At 43.8% G+C, this 20,337-nt stretch overlaps 1 protein-coding gene across 2 annotated transcripts in view; it reads left to right on the top strand.

Annotated features, from left to right (window-relative positions):
* KCNH5 (potassium voltage-gated channel subfamily H member 5) overlaps positions 1–16,099 on the top strand; it is a 153,331-nt gene extending 137,232 nt beyond the window's left edge. For both annotated transcript variants that reach the window (XM_021554525.3, XM_021554526.3), the window contains one exon: positions 10,671–16,099. In XM_021554525.3, the coding sequence (XP_021410200.1) occupies positions 10,671–11,618 (948 nt within the window). In that variant the 3' untranslated portion in view covers positions 11,619–16,099. The remainder of the gene's footprint in view (positions 1–10,670) is intronic.
* Positions 16,100–20,337: the final 4,238 nt, after the last annotated feature.

The raw sequence follows: 20,337 nt of genomic DNA, 5'->3' as shown, positions 1-20,337 counted from the left end.
GCCTGCCTGATGGAGTTGGGAGCAGTCCTGTGGAAGAGGGCACTGTCTGGCAGTGAGCACAGCACCCCTCAGCTGGGCTGGGAGGCATTGGGAAGCTCCCTCTGGCTCTTGAGCCCTGTGGTACCTGATGGTGATGTGCTGGCAGATGTCACCATCTCCTTCCATCAGTGGAGTTCTCTGAAAGTCATGAGATGGTCTGGTTGGGGTGAGTGGAAGCTGTCCTTGCTGGGATTCACTTCCACATGCAGTGAAGGTTCTTGGGTCTAATTGGATTTTTAGCCATCTGCAGGGCCCCTCTTTCCCCCTCTGTAAGCACCTCAGCTTGCCTTCTTGCAGGAGAAAGAAACATCTGCAAAATGTTAAAAAAAAGAAATCCTGTCAAGAGATATCTGCTCTTCTCTCTGCCTTAATGTCAGACAAAGAAACAGGGGAAATTGCCCTTTGCTCTCTAATAATTGCATCCTCAAGGAAGAAAAGAGAAAGGGGAACGAGAGATGAATATGTGATACTCTCCATCAAGAGCACATCTGCAAGTAGTTTGCTCACCCACCAAATTACCAGTCCAGATTAGACTTGTTTGCATGGGAGGGTTGTTAGGGAGTGAAGGAAGGAGTGAGTTTAAATCCCAAAGTGGATAAACCCAACCAGTGAGAGGGAGTGTTCAGTAATATTTATACTGCAGCAGTCATACTCAAATTGTCCTCTGCTCATTTTCCCCATGTTTAACTGTGTTATATACAGAAAACAGATTAGACTCTGATTTAATGCATTATTTCAGCTCTCCGATCCAGTTTTGTCTTTTTATTGAGTTCAGTGTAGGATTTAGGGTCCTGAAAAGGAATTAGGAGGGTAAAGCTGGGCTTCTTTGCTCCCAGTTGTGACAGGAGCCCAAGAGGGGCTGTGTGTGTTTGGACCAAGGTCAGAGTCCTGAGGCCACACAGATCAGTGCTTCACTTTGCAATGGACTGACCCTAAACATGGCCAAGCAGCAACAGACCCTGGTTGGAACCCACCATAAATTCATAAACAGTGTAGTCTTTCTGGTTTATTGATTGAAATAATTTTGTATGTGGAAGGAGCATTTTGCTCACTTGGATAGCATTGCTGAAATCATTCTGAATCTGTTTGCTCTGCAACATGCTAAAGCATCTGCTGTTGGGTTACAGCAAAGAAAACAGAAAATAGTGAGTGAAAAAGCAGCAAAAATAAGAGATCAATTCCAGAGTCTCGTTTAAAAATAGAGGCAAAGCTCCCCACTTCCAAAGGTGCACAGTGCCCTTCTTCAGCATCCAAGCAGACAAACAGAGCCCAGCAGACATCAGAGACAACAGCTGAACCTGCAGCCACAGGAAATCCATGAGATGTTTTCCCCTGGGATATGAGAAGATGGAGCAGGAGGTGCTCAGGCCTGAGTGACTGAATGATCAGAAGAGCTCCTGATTCAGGAAACTGAGCTGCTCTCAGATAATGCTCTTCTACTTGGTGAGAAATTGTATAATTTTGCCAAAGGAGGAGAAGTTTTTGGCATTTCTTTTGGAAATCTGACTCGGTAGCTCAGCCCACACTTGGCTGAACGTGTAATCACGCTGTTTAAAGAATCCATCATGCCAGCTGAGTGATCTGACTGATCCTTCCTTGCAGAGTAGGTGTCAGTAGGTGTTCATACCTTTAATCACTCTGAGATTGATGTCTCAGGGTTTGAGGACAGGACTTCATGTGACACTGTACATCCATTGTGCACTGTCCTAAACATCTTAGGGCAGCAGTGCCCTGTGCCCTTGATCTCAAGCTGAAACCCTGAGAACACCTATCTGCATTTTTTCAATTACTGGGTGGTTTTTTTGTTTTTTTTTTTTTTAATGAACTGCCTCAGTTTTGGCCACAGGCCAGCACAGTGACCTCTCTCTGCTGTCAGTCATGGGTTTTAGTCTCTCAGTTGTAAATAGTTAGCAGTGACAGAGGGATTTCCAGTTAATTGAGGAAATGAGGGCAGTGTTATCCTCTCTTACTGGGGGAGATGGAGACATGAAGAGGCAGAGTGATTTGTGCAGGACTTCCCACTTGGCAGAAGGTCAGGCCAGCAGGATAATCCATCCCTGTGAATCCCAGCCTGGTGCTCTGTGTGTTTGGCCACGATGTTCCGGGGATGTGACAAATGAGACTTGGATCCCTGCCCACTTCTCTCCTCTTTCTTCTTCTATCCAGACATGCTTTAAATGAAACCAGGATGGCTTCAGATCCATACCAAGTATGAACTGGATGGGTCAAACTCTCAAACACTTTCTTCTTAATATTCACAAACGCAGATCAGCCTAATTGGCTGCCAGCGTGCACAGATGTCTCTCTGCAAGAGTGCTCAGGTGCTGTGAGAATTGATTGCAAACATGACATGGAACCAGAATAAAATTTGACCTACAGTAATCAATTTCTAAACCACAGGACAAGCAGTAAAGAGATGATGGAATTTCTGGACTCTGGAAATCTGTTATTGGCTGTTGTTGTGCTTTTCTAAAGGGTGTCTCCCTCCTTACATTTCCTGATTTTTCTTTAGATGAGCAACTTGGGGGACAAAGATCTTTATTAACTCATCATAAAAGAAGGAACCTCTTCCTTGCACATAAAATGCCATTAAATATCCCTTAAAAGGGCTTTTTCAGCGTCATGGAAATAATTCTCCTTTCCTTGAAGTGACATCACTTTGTTATTTGGATTGGAAATCTTCACATCTTTTGCAGACCAATTCAATAGTTGCTTAGGAAGAATGTATGTGAATACAGTTTCTCCATAGCAAAATTAAAATGTGCTTGGTAGGAAGCTTTTGCTGTAGCATGTTACTGTGTCTGTGAAGTCAGGATCAATGGAAATTTGCAGAAAGGCTATTATTTACTGTTTCTTTCAAGCAGCTGCAGAGACTAACCTGCAGAAATCTTTTTTCCTCCAAAATCCAGCATGAAAGACTGTTTAGTGAGACATCCCTATCCTGGAGATTAACTAATTGCTCAGCAGTCAGTCATTTTCACTGCACAGCCAAGGACAGTGATTCCTTTCTCACATGCAGATGGAGCAATGGCTTAAACAAAACAGTTCCTGGGACAGGAGGATTAAGGGGAATTTACTGGAGAGCAATTAAAAGAGTTGTTAGAGCAGTTTGTTTTTGAGGCTGAATTTCACATCAAAGTGAAACTATCTGAAGAGAGCAGAGGAACAATAAAGCCATCATTTCAAACCATCTACTCTGCATCCTTGGAGTGCAGATTAATAAAGTGAGCTAAGAGTTTATGGAGATTTGCAGGAGTGAATTAGGGGAAGCAGCCTCAAGGCATGTGTAGGGTCATTTCCTATTAATCCATTTCTGTCCAATCTTTCATAGTTTGACTTTTTAAATTCACATTTTAATTAATGTAAACAAATAAGGAAGATTTCAGATATAATGGAAGTTGTTTTTTTTTTTTTTTTTAAAAGATAATATCTGAAAAATAAGATTTAAAAGCATTTCAACATGAAGTATTAATAATGAGTCTAGTTCTCTGGGACCTGCCTTGATTTTAAAAACATGTTTGTTTTGGAGCAAGACTTTTCACCAAGGGTTATGCATTAGGAATTGGGTTTGTCTGGCCTAGTTTTCAGAATATCAGAAAAGAGGATGCCAGATATGCCCTGTTTTCCCAGCTAAATGCTCCTAGAGAGGACCAGTCCTCAAGGACTGAGGGGTGAAGCATCCCAGACCCCCCTGAGCCCACCAGAGCAATGGCCTGGGAAGGGTGTGCTGGGTTTGGCAGTGCTTTGTGCCAGTGGTGGGAGTGATCCAAGCAGCATCTGTCCTACAACATCTGGGAGTGGGATCAGCTTTGCAGTGCAAAAGGGTGGGTGGACAGAACAGACACATCCCAGGTGGTCTCCAGTTTCCTGGGGGCTGTGGGAAGGGCATCTCCATTGCCCTGCTGGAAGTTTTCCTGGGAAGTGTAGTGAGAACAAGAGGGAAGGGGTGGATTTCCTTTCCCTGCTGGTGGTTCATCCAGTTGCTCCATGTGATTTTCCACAAGCTCCCACTGAGTGCCACCAGTCTGGCAGGGTCTCCTGGGCAGTCATGGCTTGTCCTCCCTCTGCAGCTTTTGGAAGAATAAAGTTTGTCTGTAAGGACTGGCTGGGCCCTGGGGCTGTGGGGAATTCATCCCAGCCAGGAGCTGGCAATACCCCCAGCACGCTGGGGTGGAAATAAAAACAGCACCAGATGAAGGGTGCAGAACACACACACATACACAGAGAAAAGCTGTGCAGGAGGCTTTTTTACATTCTCTGCACCAAACCCTGACATTTGCACTGCCAGAGGTGGGGATTCGAATTCTCCATCCCCACCATGTACAGAGGGTGTCTGCACACAGGAGACAGGACAGAGCCTGTACAGACACCAGAGACAATCAGGCAGCTCAGGGTACAGCTTGTCTGACCTGCTTTAACATCCAGCTGCAGGTGAAATGACTCACACCTTCCAAGAGCCTTTGTCTTCCTCCCTTCCCTGTGCAGGGCTCCTGGAGGGTGAGTTCAGCTGCAGAAGCTTTGTAGGTGAGCCCTGTTCCGAGTGTCTGTGCTCTGGAAATTGGGTGTATTTTATGGAGCAGGAAATGCATTTATGTATTATGTATTTTCAGGAGCAGGAAGTAGCACACATGTCTGCGCCAGAGCATCCTGTGTCTAAATCCTGGATCTGACATAAATCTGCCTTCCACATTAGCATGACAAAAATGTAAATTACTTTTGTACAGTTCACTCCAAGATGTGAAAATTAATAGTATTTTTTGCAGACATCTTTATGGAAATTTATGTTGTAAGGCCTCATAGCATTATTTCAAGAGAAAATGAGATCTGTGTTATTGCAGTATTGGATATTGGTTATACCACTTAAAACTTTTAAAATCCATTTGCCAGCTTCAGCTAAGCTTGTGTAATTTCAGGCCAAAAAGACAAGAGAAGGCAGCTCTCCTATTTCCAAAAAAAAAAAAAGGCAAAAAGGCTTATATAAAAGGATGCCAAGACTAACACACAAAACACCTTGTGAGTGTACACAATTCACTTTTTGTATGGGAATTTAGATATTCATGGAGGAGATGGACCAGTCCAAATCCTTCTGGTGGGATCTGAAAGCTGGTGAAGGAGCTGCTGGGTGGGTCTCAGCCAACTGCAAACCAGCTGCCAGCTCTGCAGTGTGGTTCAAGGAAGGTGCATTTCCCTGAGGTCCTGCCTCCATCACTTGGGAAGCTCCAACTCACTTTGTCTGCTCATCCCACTTACTCCATCTGCAGTGTTTTCAAGTACACCTCTGGACCTGTGCTGCCAGATGGGTCCAGGTTAAAAAGAGCCCTATATTTCTTCAGAATTATTAACCTGGTTCAGACTTGATGATCTTGATTCCAACCTTAATGATTCTGTGATTTTATGATTCTTATCTCAGTAGTCTCATATGCCTTCTAAGAAGTTGCTGTATTAAATAGGAACAAAAATACAGGGATCTGGACAAATACAGAGTGGTGAACAATCAGATGCAAGAGAGATGGGGCTTCTACAAGGCATTGATGCAGACAAGATAATTACCCCGACACAAACTTTTGAGAAATGATCAGCACTGACATCAGCCTGGTCTGTGCTTTAATGAGAGTGACCTGTGGTTCCTGAGTTATCTGTGGGGACTGAAGTGTGGTGTTTCTGCTGCAGAAATGTCCCGTGAGCTGAGTCAAACCAGTTCTCCCAGGACAGGGTCTTCACACTGTGAAAATCTTTGCTTTTTGATGGCTTTGTGTGGCTCTCCCTCCTTCCTCCCCTCTCCCCCTCCCAGTCAGTGCACACACGCTGCATCCATTGCCATGACAACTGTGCTCTCTTTGGAGCCCTGGCTGTCCCTTTTCTGTGGATTTCTGTGGAGAGGAGCAGGCACAGGTGTAACACCACTAACAGCAGCATGGGATGTTCAGGCACAGGGCAGGATGGTCTCTGCTCAAACACCTGCCACTTTTTATGTACTCACTGTAATTCTTCAAGACTTTTACCAGTTCTGTAATCCCTTCACGTACATGCCTTGGAGTCACTTATTAAGAGATCTTTGTGTAGATCTCCTGTATGGAGCAAGGTCATGGAGGGATGATTTTCACAGTGCTGCTACAAAAAAAGACAGCAGACAAGGGATGCATTTCAAAGCCCCTGAAAAGGCCACAGCTTTACTCTTTAATTCAGTGTGTGTGGCTCAGCTTTGAGCTGCCTCCCTGACTCCTCATTGCTGCTGCTCTCATCTGCACTTGGCTTTGGGGCTGGTTTTACGAGCTGGCACCTCACAGGAGCTGCTCCAGCAGTGGCATACCCATTGCCAGGACCTGTGTTATGGTCCCCCTTTGGAAGGGACAGAGTTCACACTCCCATGAGTTACCTCTTGGCATGGAAGGGAGGGAAAGCAGCCTGAGGTTGAGTATTTCAGTCCACATGGCTGGCTAAAAGTTAACTGCATCTTTGCCAGCTCAGTAATTAATGTCATCACTGTTGCCCCTTCTACCCCAAATAAGTACACCGAGAGAAACACAGGAGCCTGGTCCCATGGGGCAAAATTTGTGCCACGTGGAACAATCTTTCACAGCCTGATCCATAAAGGAAATGGAGTCCTGCACTTAATATCTGTTACATTAATGTATTTAGAACTTGGTGTGAGACAGGAGTGTGTCTCTTTACTCCTTGAAGTAAACTCTATACACACTTAATTCAGCTTCTTCTTTGAAGATTGTGACTGCTCCTGGGACATACATTTGGGCAGGCCTATGTGCAACTTCTCTTAGAAGGCTCAGGGCAAATTAAATAGCTCATCCAATTTAAGATTTCAAAATAATGCTCTCCCAATCTGCAGAGAAATGTCAGATTGCACCAGATGTTTTTCTATTCTTATTTATAAAGAAAAAAAAAAGCTGGTTGAAGTTATTACACATTAATAGAATTAAGTTTCCATGTAAACATTTGTAAATGTAAACACATTTTAACTATTCTGGTTTAGTTTAAACCACTTTGGAAGTGGATTAAATCCAGCCACATAAAAAATCTCCTAATATGGAAAAAATTGTTAATGAGAAATAACTATTGCTCTGTTAGTGCTAGAATTCACATCTTGGTTTTTTTTTCCCCTCAGTTTCTCTGTGTAGGATCTTTCTTTTCCTTTACTTGTACATATTCTACTGTTCTCAAGTACTCCTGACCAAAACTAGGTCCTTGCTGTGCTAGGGGTGCATCTTCCTTGGTTGAGGGGAAAGAAGAAGGGGAAGCTGTCCATGGGGTGAAATGATTTCTTTGGCAGAGTAGTTCAGCGGGAGAGTGAAGACCAAGACCTCAGTCTCCATCCAAAGTGCCATTATCCCACAGGGTCAGTTGGGATGTGAGGGTCTGCTTGGTTATGCATTTCAGAGTGAAAAAGAAAATAACAAACAGCTGTGAACACATACAGGTTACATGAGAAGGCCAAGGGGGGAGAGGCCCAGGCTGTGCATCATCCCACCTTTGCTCCATTGGAAATAGGGCTCCACTGAGGTAGATCAGTCCTGAATTCTTGACTCTCAGCTAACCCTTGGGTTTCTGAGTTCATGGGCATTTTCTGCACTAATTCAGCATTTGGCAGACCTGCTTCTTCAAAGGAGCTGCCCATAACCATTCCAGGCTGGAGCATTTTCTGTCCCAAGAGAAGAAAAGGGAAATAATTCATTGAAGAGCTCTGCCAGCTTGTGTCCTGCAAGAAGCTGAGAGAATATGTTCTGAGGAGGTGGCAGCAGGGCTTTGGGTGTGTGTCTTCTCCACTGCATGGGCATAAAGGAGGGGTAAAGCTCATGGCTGTGAGTGGTTAGTGGGCCCTTGGCCTCGTACAGCCAGACCAGATTTGCATCGTGTATCTGATGGCGTTTGCCACCTTGGCCACCCATCCCTTTTTGCTGTTCCCAAAGTGTTTGCCTTGCTCTGAGGCACAGCAGCACTCAGGCTCAGACCCCCCTGCCACTGAGCTCAACCCATCCAAATGACACCTGGCCAAGTGGTTCTGGGGCAAAACACTTCACAGTCATTTCCTGACTTTTATAAGGACACACTTCAGGAGTATGAGGTACAGGTGGTGTCAGATTAGAGAGGTTTTGGCTTTTCTTCTGCCAAACCCAGCAGCAGCAGTCACTGGTAATTATTTTGTGCGGGGAGATGACCTCTATCTGGAGAAGGTTTGAACTGAGTCTAGAAAAGGGACAAAAGAACCGAGATTGGACAGGGGGAGAAAGGGGAGGTGAGGGTAATTTTCAGTGAAGTGCAAGCTTTGTGAGAAGAATCAAAAACTGCTGCTGTGGTCTTTTGTTGTTGGCATTCTGGTTGTTATAATGCAGCAGGACAGAAGCTGTCAGAGTTGCCTCCTGCCTTTCCCAATGGCACATCCATGCCACACTGGCCAGGGAAGCACCGTGGGCCTGTGCCAGCCTGCTGGAGCTGCCACCCTTCCAGCATCCCCCACCACCTCTGGACAGCAGCTGCCAGGCACAGGCTGGCTGCAGGAGAGCAGGGGGCTCAAGCTGGGAGACAGATTTATGGCCAGAAAGCAGAGGAGTCATGAAAACATAGCATGGTTTGAGTTGGAAGACACTTTAAAGATCATCCATTTCCAACTCCCTGCCATGGGCAGGGACATCTTCCACTCCCTCAGGTTGCACAGAGCCCCATCCAACCTGGCCTGGAACACTGCCAGGGATGACACAGCCACAGCCTGTGCCAATGCCTCACCACCCTCACAGTAAATAATCTCTTCCTAGCTTCCAGTCTAAACCTACTCTCATTTTAAAGCCATTTCCCCTTTGTCCTGTCCCTACACAACCTTTTAAAGCATTGGGTAGAGGATGTTTCCCCCACTGCAGATGTTTTCAGGGACTCAGCACAAGGCAGAGCAGCACAGCCAAGTGGGGACACCAGCAGAAGAGCCAGCCACGTCCCCTGAGACACACCTTGGGGACACATCCTTGCAGCTGGTTGCTTTCACTGTTGTGTCTTCTGCCAGAGGTGCTGCGCTGCCCTCCAGGGCAAGAGAGGCACAAACAAAACATCACACACAACCCGTCTTCCAAATGTGCCTTTAGAGAGTGTGGCTTCAATTAAATGTAATCACTCAATTTTGAATCAAGGGCAGTTTCTCATGCCATTATTTGCTCTCCCCACTGGTGAGAGAGGGAGAAGCTCCATGAGGGCAGCTGCTAATAAAGAGGAGCCCCCAAATGAGGGAATATGTCGCTGCATCTAGGTCAGAGTAGTTAGGTTAAAGTAACTAACATGGTTGTCCCTTGGTTTTGTTTATATATTTTGAACTGGGCTTCTAATAAGCAAGTTAATCAAATTATTATAAGCAGCTGCATCTATCAGCAGCAGGCAAGGATGTATCTGCTGCATTTGAAAGCTCTCTAATGAAGCTTTGAAGTCCAGCTCATTCCAGATTCATGCAGTGAAGGATCTGTAGCTATCTTGGCACTTCTCTGCTGACTTCTGAAGATGTGAGACTTGAAAGTAAATAGAAACTCAAATATGGATACTCAGGTTGATATTTCAAAAACCTACAGCTGAGTGACACAGGGTTTTATTTGTGTGTTTCAAGGGCTTTGTTTTCCTTTTCTTACCACACAATCCCTTCACAGTCCACATTTGTATTTAATCATAGACTGCTTTTCACACTGTTGTCAAACAGAGAACCAGTTTCCCCACACTGCCTCAGTCCCACATTCAAGAAAACTGGATGAACCTAAAAAAAATAAAATCATATGAGTAACATGCAGAAAATCAACAAAAAGTTTTTGCTCAGTGGATCCTCCCCCAGCGTGAGGCTCAAATTCTGTTTTCTGTAGCAGCCTGAGACATGCTGCCAGGTGAAATAACTCAGCATTAAATGGCATGGCATGCTGAGATGGTGGATATTGCTGGGTTTTGGAGCCACACACAGCCCTGTCACACTGCTTCTCTGTGGTGCTTCCTGTTCACCTACACATATTAGACATACTAATTCTGCAATAAACACTTGCAAACTGTGTGAAGCTACACATATGGCCCATGGGGAACCTAATTTCGTCTTCCAATGCTCCTAAAAAACCCTAGCCCTAACAGCAAAACCAAAAAGTATTGAGCATTTTCCAGCCTCTAGAAGGGTGTGTATGTTGAATTTATCTTGCAGCTGTGTAGTCCCTGCTGAATTACTTCTTCCTTTTGATCTGTACTAAAGATAGTGACGGAGCAGGTATGAGTGTGAGTAATGGGTAGGTTGGCATCACAGTATTTGGGTTCTTTGTCAACGGCTTTCTTCTCTTTGTTCAGTTTCTTTCCTTCTCTTGGTGTCAGGGTATTTTTAGTTCTTCAAGTAGTAATATCTTCTGCATCAAGAAAAAAGATGAAACCTACTTTTAATGTATCCTGTTAAGAAAGTGTGTGTATGTATGTGTGCATAACCTATTAACCCTGAGGTTGCTGTGTCTTGATCAGCTCCATTTGAATTCACTACAAAAAATTAAGATGGAAAGGAACATCAGAATTAAGAATACAGAGAGAAATGGCTGTTCTCAAGACTTTTTACCCATCTCAAATAAATACTTTCATGCGATGTCCTTTGGGTCCTGACTCTGTTGTGGATTTATCCCCCACAGATCATCTTCAGGAAGATCAGCGATGTCAAGAAGGAGGAAGAGGAGCGCCTGCGCCAGAAGAACGAGGTGACGCTGAGCATCCCCGTGGACCACCCTGTGCGGAAACTCTTCCAGAAATTCAAGCAGCAAAAGGAGATGCGCAATCAAGGCTCGACCCACGTCGACCCCGAGCGGAACCAGCTGCAGGTGGAAAGCAGGAGCGTGCAGAACGGCGCCTCCATCACGGGCACCAGCGTGGTCACCGTGTCCCAGATCACGCCCATCCAGACCACCCTGGCCTACATGAAAAGCAGCGAGGCCGTGAAGCAGAACAACCGCGACGTGATGGAGCTCAAGCCCAACGGCAACGGAGACCAGAAATGCCTCAAAGTGAACAGCCCCATGCGGATGAAGAACGGGAACGGGAAAGGCTGGCTTCGGCTGAAGAACACCATGGGCACCCACGAGGAGAAGAAGGAGGACTGGAACAACGTCACAAAGGCCGAGTCCATGGGGTTGCTGTCCGACGACCCCAAGTCCAATGACTCAGAGAACGGTGTAAATAAAAACCCACTGAGGAAAACAGACTCTTGTGACAGTGGAATAACAAAAAGTGACCTTCGCTTGGATAAAGCTGGTGAGACTCGCAGCCCCCTGGAGCACAGCCCCATCCAGGCGGATGCTAGGTGTCCTTTCTACCCCATTCCTGAGCAGGCCTTACAAACCACGCTGCAGGAAGTCAAGCACGAACTCAAAGAAGATATCCAGCTGCTAAGCAGTAGGATGGCTGCCCTTGAGAAGCAGGTGGCAGAAATTTTAAAAATATTGTCCGAAAAGAACGTATCCCAGCTCTCTTCCCCCAAGTCTCATTTATCACCCCAGTCCCCTCCCCAGATACCCTGTCAGGATATTTTTAGTGTTTCAAGGCCTGCATCACCTGAATCTGAAAAAGATGAAATCCACTTTTAGCATATACCTATGTGTATATATGTATACAGTATATATGCAGAGGTGTATATATACCTTTATACATATATATATATATATATAAAAATGTGTGTGTATACGGTAAATATATATACATATATATTTTCACTTGCATCCAATATGACTTGAAGACACCAAGGATTTTGATATGTAAATATTGCATGTCCAGCTGGATTCTGGCCTGCCAAAGAAAGCAATTATTAACATAGATATTGCTTGTATAATATGCAGTTGACTGCATGCACACTTTACATTTATTTATAATCCTATTATGTAATAAAAGAATGACTTTTGTTTAACAAAGGCAATGTACTATTTAAAGAATCAGGGTCTAACCTGCCAATATTGCCATGACAGTTTTGATCTCAGGCTGGGTGAATTGAGCTTTTATTTCCTCCTACTGTCTTTTCTGCTGACAGAAAAGACAGAGTTAAACAGTAGATTAATATGACGTGAAGGACACGTTCAGACTCCTGTTAGTATTGTTTCCTGGTATCATTCCATGACAATATACTGTATATTTGGTGATGAATTCCCCTACTCCTAAAGGGAGGGCTCAGCTCAGTGGGCAGGGAAGGGCACCATGCCTGGTGCTAGGATGGATCACTGGAATTTATTTGTGTGGGTATTGTGCATGCACAGCCTTTTATTTCAAGTATCCTCCTGCTCTTTTAACATCGTAAGAAATAATAATTATAAGAATAATAACAATGGTGATTTATGTAACAAAATGAAACTAACAGAAACTCAGTTGCACTCCCTGAGTGTTTGGGGGTAACTTCTTTCTTGAAAGCCTCCTTTTACTGATGCCATTTTTACTGAACTGTTAGAGTAACATTATGTAAATTCTCTTTGCAGCACTCAGTGGTGATGTCCGGTTCTGTCAGTATCTTCATCAGCATGTCCCATTTTTGTGGGGTTGAGGTTGTTCTCCCACTGTCCCCCCTATTGCCCCTGGCAGAAAAACTTAGTGTGAGGTCTGAGCAAGGGAGAGAACACTCGTAGTTCAGCTTCTTGGGAAACCACATGAGCAGGTTTGAACGCCTGAAGTTAAAAGGTTGCAGTAAATCCCCCTCCATTCTCTTTCACGAGGACATTTATCAGTCTGCAGCTGCTTTTAGAAAGAGAGAAAATAACTGGTCAGGATGTAATTCTCTTTAGTCCAAGGTGCTTGGATGATAATGTGTGGGTGGGAGAGTGGTGGTGGTGCTGGGGGGATGGAGCCCTGCTGGAGTGCTGCTCGTGCCGTGGGCTCGTGGAGGGTTTCAGTGCTTGGAGGGGGCACGATTCAGGAGCAGACTTGCACTGCCCACAGGTCCCACACATACTGAGTCCTTCAGGTTGGTGTCAGGCTCTGTCCTTCCTCTTAGCTGACTCCCATTGGCATCTCCCAGCATTGGGCTGTGCTCAGACCCCCCTCTCCACCTCCTGGGCTGAAGCTGCTGGCTTTGCAGGGCTGCAGCAGGGCAGGCTTTGCACTGGTTCTTGTTTGATCTTGAGTTTGGAGCTGGACTTTTGGACTCTGCCCCTGAGTGTGGTGAGGGTTTTTGCCTCTCAGTTTGCACTGGTTTGAATGCAGGTACACAAGATGCTTAGCAGAAATTGCCATTGCAGCCTCAGAGATGTTACCTGGTGTGGTTTGAGGCCAGCCCAGCAGAGCACAGTGGCTCCTTCAGAGAAGGATTCCCTCTGGCTCTGGCTTAAATGACCTCTTGTATCAAGATCCTGTGTTTTCAAAAGTGCCTGGAGTAAAACATGTATGTACCACAAGGCATCACTACGATTCAGGTATATCAAATACATGCTTATAATTAGTGAGCATTCAAAACACACACCAGTATTAGATCCATTTTTTAACATTAGAAAAATGGACTGAACAAAATCACTTCCTGAAAACCTAACAAAATCCCTAAAACCCAAACAAACCATCACTAGTGGCAATTAGGAATCTACATCTTAGGGTGAACAGATCTTCAACCATGAAATCCAAACTCATAGAGCTACAAAAGCTCGGAAGAAAGACAGAGAAATCATTGCTTCTGTAGTGTCAATTTGTGGAGGATTTTTGGGAGATGATAGTTTTTTCTGTCCCATTTCTGCCCCTTTCTTTAGGAAATTAGAGATGCCAAAAAAAAAACCCAAAAAACCCCCCCAAAAACCTGAAAAGAACAAAAAGCCACAGTAGGGGACAGCTCTTCCCAAAGCCTGGTGATCATCCCACCTGCTCATTTTAGTTCTCCACAGCTACAGTTGCCTCTGTCAAAATTTTCAGCTGTACTTTGCAGCTGCTGTTCTGACAGAAGTGCAAATCCATGACTCTGCAGCATGGTTTGGGCTGCAAGAACAACCTGCACCTGCACAACAACAGGAACTTCCATTCCTGTGCTAAGTCCCACCCTGAGACTCTGAAAGAAGGGGGAGGTTATGGGGTTAGGGAGTTACAGGGTTGCTGCAGGAGTCTGCACACACCTTGTGGGTGCAGTTTAAGTGCCAAGATGTCAAGTGTTGAATGTTCCTGCCTGACTTTGTCTGCTGGTTAAGACAGACACACAGCCACTGCCCAGGGCTTCCTGGTGAATAGCTGAGCCACACAGGCTCAGTCTGGGGGCCAGACTTTGTTAAAATTCCTGGAATACATGAACCTGCCATGAAGTGATGCTGTAAAAGAGACAGCAGGATAATGGGGATTGGTTTTGTTAGAAAGCTTTAGCCTTAATGGCATTCCTCTGCCTTTGTGACAGACTTGTTTTCTTTCTCTATGACTGATATAAATTCTAGGTAGAACCGCATGGCATGCAAAGGGATCTCTGTTTAGGTTTATTTTGCAAGTCAGGTGTAACTTTGTGCCACTTTACAATGAGAGAATGTGTTAACATGATTAGTCTGACCTTGAAAATCATTTGGGCAGGCCCAGAATGTCTTTTGCAGTTCAAGTGCAGCTTGAGCATTTCAAATGTGTAGTGGCTAAATAGTGTAAAATACCAAGTTCATGAAACAAATACGGTGTCTCCAGGTCTGCTTCTAGTGCTGCTTTGACTCTGATATTCCAGCACTGTCCATTGCAAGTTCAGTGGAACAGCTTGTACCCTGCACAAAGCAGTGGTGAGATGGTATCCTGCAGGCACAGGCTGTGGATGGGCTGTCCTAGGCTCTGTGTGCTGGGGGATGCCCAGTTTGTGGGGTTGGCTATGGCTGGTGTGATTCTGAAGGACTTTGCCTCCAAAATCCATGTTGGGAGCATTCCATGTTGCTTCATGGAGTTGTCAGCAGTTTGTCTCCTGTCCCCTCGTGTTGTGCATGATGTGATGAGTGACTGGGGCCTTCCTTCTCTGTTAAAAAGCATGTTTAACAGTCCTGTAGTTCAGGCTGGACTGAAAGCAACCACCTGTAGTCATTAAGTGCAATAAGGACACCCAGGTGTCACTTCCACCCAGGCCAGTGCTCAAGCAGTGACACACCATGAGGAGGGAGCTCTTGGCTGCATGCTTTCCTTTCCTTTCTTGTAAGAACTCAACACCTGTACAGATGTTCCTGCCAGATGCTGGGAACAGCATCCTTAGCATCTACCCTGTGCTTTGTGTGTCCAAAGCATTTTACCTGCACACGAGTGGATTTTATCTTTCTGGACTTTGGAACAGAAATAAAATGTGTCCAGAAAATGTGTACAGAAAAGTAAACACTTCCCAAAGCAAATGAACTAGAGTACTTCTAATAGCTTTTTTTGTGTAATGTTGCATATAAGAGATAGAACAGCACTTCAGGATAATTACTGATAAAATAATATTGTTGTGGTGAGGATTCAGTTCTTCTAAATTTGTATTTGTAAATCTTTTATTTTTTCTGTCTTTGCCAGGGCACGGGGGTTAGAGCAGAGCTGATTCTGGAAGTGACAAACTTTAGCTTTGTCCATTTTTCTTTTCTGTGTTCTGCAGAAGTAGCACAACTGTAGGGTTTTGATGCTCTGCACCAAAGTTTGGGCTCATTGCTAGACTCAAGTTCAGTCTTCATTTACCACCACATGGAGAGTAACCCTGTTGCACAGGTGTGAAGGTTGAATCTGATAATCAGATCAGACTTTAATGTGTGTTTTGAATCCCAGGACAGTTTCAGAGGGCTGAAAGCTGCAGAAATAATGTACGCTTTGCAAAGCCAAGAGCAGTTCCCTGGAAGTAACTGAGACTGTTCCACAGATGTCATCATTGCCTGGGTCAGAAAACAGATATTGTGCTCATGAAATAGCTTAGAGGATTTTGGGGGAAAAAATGTCCTGAACTGGAAGGGAAAACAAACAAACAAAAAAAAAAAAGCCAAAGGTTTAATATGGAATTTGGACATAGAGGGATATATTGTGAGAAATTTACAGTTTTTTTACTTGGACATTGAGCATTTAGAAAACCCAATCCTATATTTTTGGATGTCAGAATTGGACAGATTGTCTCTCAAAATAAATACATTTTCCCTAAGCGAGGTGGTGTCAAAGTGATACCTTTTATTTTTTTTTTTTTAATGGTTTTCAAATTTTCATTTTCTTTCAGAGGAGGGTTTGAATGGGCTTGTTAACATTACTCTTAATACGCTATAGGGGGAAAAGTTTGATCCATCTAGATTTCCACATCTGGGAGTATTTTTTATAATTCTCCCTTAATTTTTTTTTGTGCAATCGGATAACACAATCTCTACATGTTTTATTTGATTTAATATGCTATGGTGCATTTCCAAATGAACTATGTTCTTAAAGCAAAGTGCTGAATGGAGCTAAAGTTGACAAAAAGTCCATATTTCTTCTGGCAGAGAAGCATGAATGTTCTTACTGGCATAAAGAATACTGTGCAAAGATCAGTGCTGTGATATCTAACAAATGACAAACTGAAATCATCCTTACTGAGGGTGCATTTAGTCAGGCAGAAAATTGACCTTGTAGTGCACAGTGGGACAAGAAGGCACATATTGATTTTGTATGCTCAAATAGCAGAAGCATTTGAAAAGGGCTTGACCAGGCCATGCTGAATAAATTGTATTTATTTCTTATATTATGTTAATTGGCCCCCTGACTTATGGCATGTGGAACTAGGAATCTGAGGCAGTATTCACACAAACCTTTTTATCTGTTTTCTGTAAAGCAGATAAGTTATTTGCTTTGTTATTTTCTTCTCAGAGATGCAAGCTTGTTTGGCCCACAGTCTGAGACTACTGGTGTGCACCAACTCTGTGTCTGGCTGTCTGCCATGAATACATCAATTAGCCTTGATTAAAAGCCCTATAAAAAGGATTTTGTACTAAGTTGGGCTCAGCCCTCCCTGCTCCAGGACAGGACGAGGTTGGCAGACTTTTCTGGGGTGACAGCTGTGGGACAGGGAAAGTCCATTAAAGGATACTCACATTTATGCTGTTAGGGGAAAATGTGGGCTTCGGGTGAGCCAAAGCTCTTCCAGTATCCCAAAAACCTGTTGGAAAGTGGCATAGAGTATCTAAACTATGTAGCATCAGTGTATGGACTCTATATTTGCAGCTGGCCCTGCTATGAACAGAGGGAGTTGGACCAAGTGATTTCCAGAAAGTCCAAAGCTCTGTTTTGATCATTTGGTGATTCTGTAGATTTTAATAGCACAAACAGGAGGTAAAATTTGAAGGCTTTTAGTTATGTCCTCTTTTTTTCTGGTTTTCAGTTTAAATGCCACGCGGAGGAGCATGTTGCCAATTTTCAAGATAATAGCTGTGAGAGCCAATAGTCATCAGACAGCAGAGAAATCTGGCAGATTCTAAAACTATGGCATATAAATAAATTAAGCATTTTGTCAGGCATCGGCTGAAATCCACACTTGGTGCCAAACACTGAGAATAATGTCATGGTGACTGTGCAGTTTCTGGAAGCAGTGGCTTGATATGGACACATCAACAACACCCACACCCTCCTCCAGCCTCTTGCCCAGTCCAGTGCAAGGTGATTACCCTGTCTGAAAATGCCATCAAAATACCAACAGCATTGGAGCTGGTTTCCAGTGCTGCCCTGGCTGTAGGAAATGTGCAGCTTTCTCATTAGTGGCTGGATCTGGAGGTGATTTTCATCCCTCTGGATTCATTCTGCTCCTCTCAGTGTGTGGACACCACTGATGAAAAGGCCTGGGCTTGTCCAGAGGATCTGGGCACATCAATGGGGTTGTGCACATTCCTAGAGTCTGCCCAAGCCCCATTCCCAGGCTTATTCCCTGCTTGTCTAGGCACATTCAAAGGTTTACACCTGGATCTATAATTAAAATTTTTCCCAGACTCTGTAAGCTCCTCAATCTCTATGATGGCTCACAGGGTTACTCACAAAGTCCTTTCCAAACTGTGGTTTAGCAACAAGTCTCCAAATTAAACAGGAATAACAGGGCAAGGCTTCTGCCATTCTCAGGGCATTACTTTATTAAGCAAACCTTTGTTTTATTTTATTTTATTTTGTTTTATTTTATTTTATTTCATTTCATTTCATTTCATTTCATTTCATTTGTGGCCTTTTTGTACACTCCTGAGCAGCACAGCGTTCCATAGAATGGCAGGGACTGGGGTGTTTGTGGGTTTTAATGAGCCACTTTGAGAAGGGGAACTGGAGTCAGACACCAGCTTTTGCCATGTGTATGACCATTCCTACTCCAGTTACACTTTGGGTGAGCTTCAGCCCCAACAGAAATTTGAACCAGTGCCATGTAGTGATAGTAAAATTTCTCTGTATTTCCTCAGGCAAATCTAGAGCTCTGCTCAGCTTCTCCACGTGTCCTATGCCAAGACATGTGGGCACTTTTCTGTTCTGGACTAGTTTTCAGTAGAATTTCCTGACATGTTCCACCTCTTTTCTCTGTCCCCACTTTTATTTCCTAGAAAAAAACAAAACAAAACAAAACAAAAAAAAAAAAAAAAAACCAAAACAAAAAAAAAACACCCACTTTCTGACTAATCATTGGGAATTCACTTGCATCCAAGGCTGCTGCCAGGACCATTAGTTGGAGGCCACAGTTCAGTTTGTAAATTGGGTGTCTTATCTGAGCTCTCATGGAAAAAGGCATTTTTTTTCTAAAGGAAAACAAAATTTCTGCTCTGCTTCTAATTAGTCCTCTGTTGTCCCTGCAGGATTAATTACTGCCTTCTTCACTTGAATCATCAAATGCTATTTGGCAACAGCTTTTTCTTTTTTTTTTTTTTAAAGTATAATTAGGAGCACTGGTATTACAAACAAGCTCAGTCAGATTGTACCTTAAAATTTCAGAGCTGAAATATCACCTCAACTGTTTTTTTATAGCCAGCTTTTGGATACCAACAGCCCCATTGCACTCAGTGCATGTTCAGAACTCTTCCCTTTGAGGTCATCAGCAGGTGAGTGTGAACATCCTTTGAGTGTGACCATCCCTCTCCTGAAATCAATCACACAAGGGGTTTATTCTGCAGGATCCTTCCACAATGGGATTTTAGAAAAGGATTATGGGTGCAAGGATGCAATGGCACCTCCCAGCTCTTCCTACTACCTGTTGATGGTCTGTAGATTCCCAGACACATCTCTTTTCTGTTTGAAGGAAGGGCTGAGGACCACCAACTGCCTAATTCTATCAAGTGGTAAATTGAATTTATCAGGTGAGAGAGGTAGTAGCCAGCAGTAAGGCAGGATTTGGGTTTTAAAAATCTGCCTGGTGGGAATTGGGCAAGCTACCAGAAAGACAATAAAGGATTTATCTGGCAATGCATGCCAAAGGAATGCTAAACTTGTGAGCAGGAGAATTTATTGATACCAGTGGAAAATCTCATTAGTGTTGAAGTGTGAAGCAGATCTGTAAATGTTCCTTTCAGCTGTCCCAGTAAAATCCCTGCACTCAGACAAGGGGAGCTGTGGCTCCTTTCTGTGGAGGCTATAACTGGCTAATGAGCTTTCCCAGAAAACTTGCACACAAACCATGTTTTCTCAAGTGCAATAGTTGGCAAAATTTCACTTCCATGGGCACATTTGTCAGCTGACCTCAATGTCAGCCTGGTTTCACAGGGATACAGAGATGCTCCTAAAGCTGGTGCTGCAGCATTTCTCCTAGGGCAGGTTTGTTCCTCCCCTTGCTTGTTTATTGTTGATTATTTAAGAGATCTGCAGCCCTGTAAGGGACGTGGGCAGCTTGTGGGGCTGCAAGCAGAAGTAAAGGTTCAGCATATCTTGTGTGGAAAACATGACAGCCATAAAAATACTCTTGCTAACTGTTTAAAGCTCCAATGCCTTATCAGCACAGTTTGTGTAACAAAATCCCATTAGTACTGCCAACCATTCTCACGTGAATTAGGACATGATATGCTTCATAAACCTTACATACTTATTGTCTGTTCTTCTGTGGAGAGACTTGGCTAGGCTTTTATGTGCAGGTGTAGCTGCGTATCTTGAGTTAATTTTTGTGTTTTGAAAACTACATCACAAAAAGCATGATATTTTCCACAATGAAAAGTAGTGTTTTCCTTCCTTAATTGTTTGTTTATATCTTTTCTCTTTCTCTCTCCTTACTTCCTCCCTTGTTTTCTTGCCTAGATCATTAGGCTAGCAAATTGTAGAAATGGGGAGATTGATTAAGTGATGTTGCATCAGCACATTTAATGAGGTAATGATCTCTTTTGCTATTTGTGTTCAGAAGAAAGAATATGCTAATAAGAATTGGAGCAAGAGCTGATTTTTTAATGTCCTGCTTAAATACTAGCC

This window comes from Lonchura striata, chromosome 6 (genome assembly GCF_046129695.1).
Source record: "Lonchura striata isolate bLonStr1 chromosome 6, bLonStr1.mat, whole genome shotgun sequence".
In the NCBI taxonomy this organism is placed as follows: Eukaryota; Metazoa; Chordata; class Aves; order Passeriformes; family Estrildidae; genus Lonchura; species Lonchura striata.
Note: the sequence above shows the minus strand (reverse complement) of the source record. Positions and strands in the feature narration are given on the sequence as shown.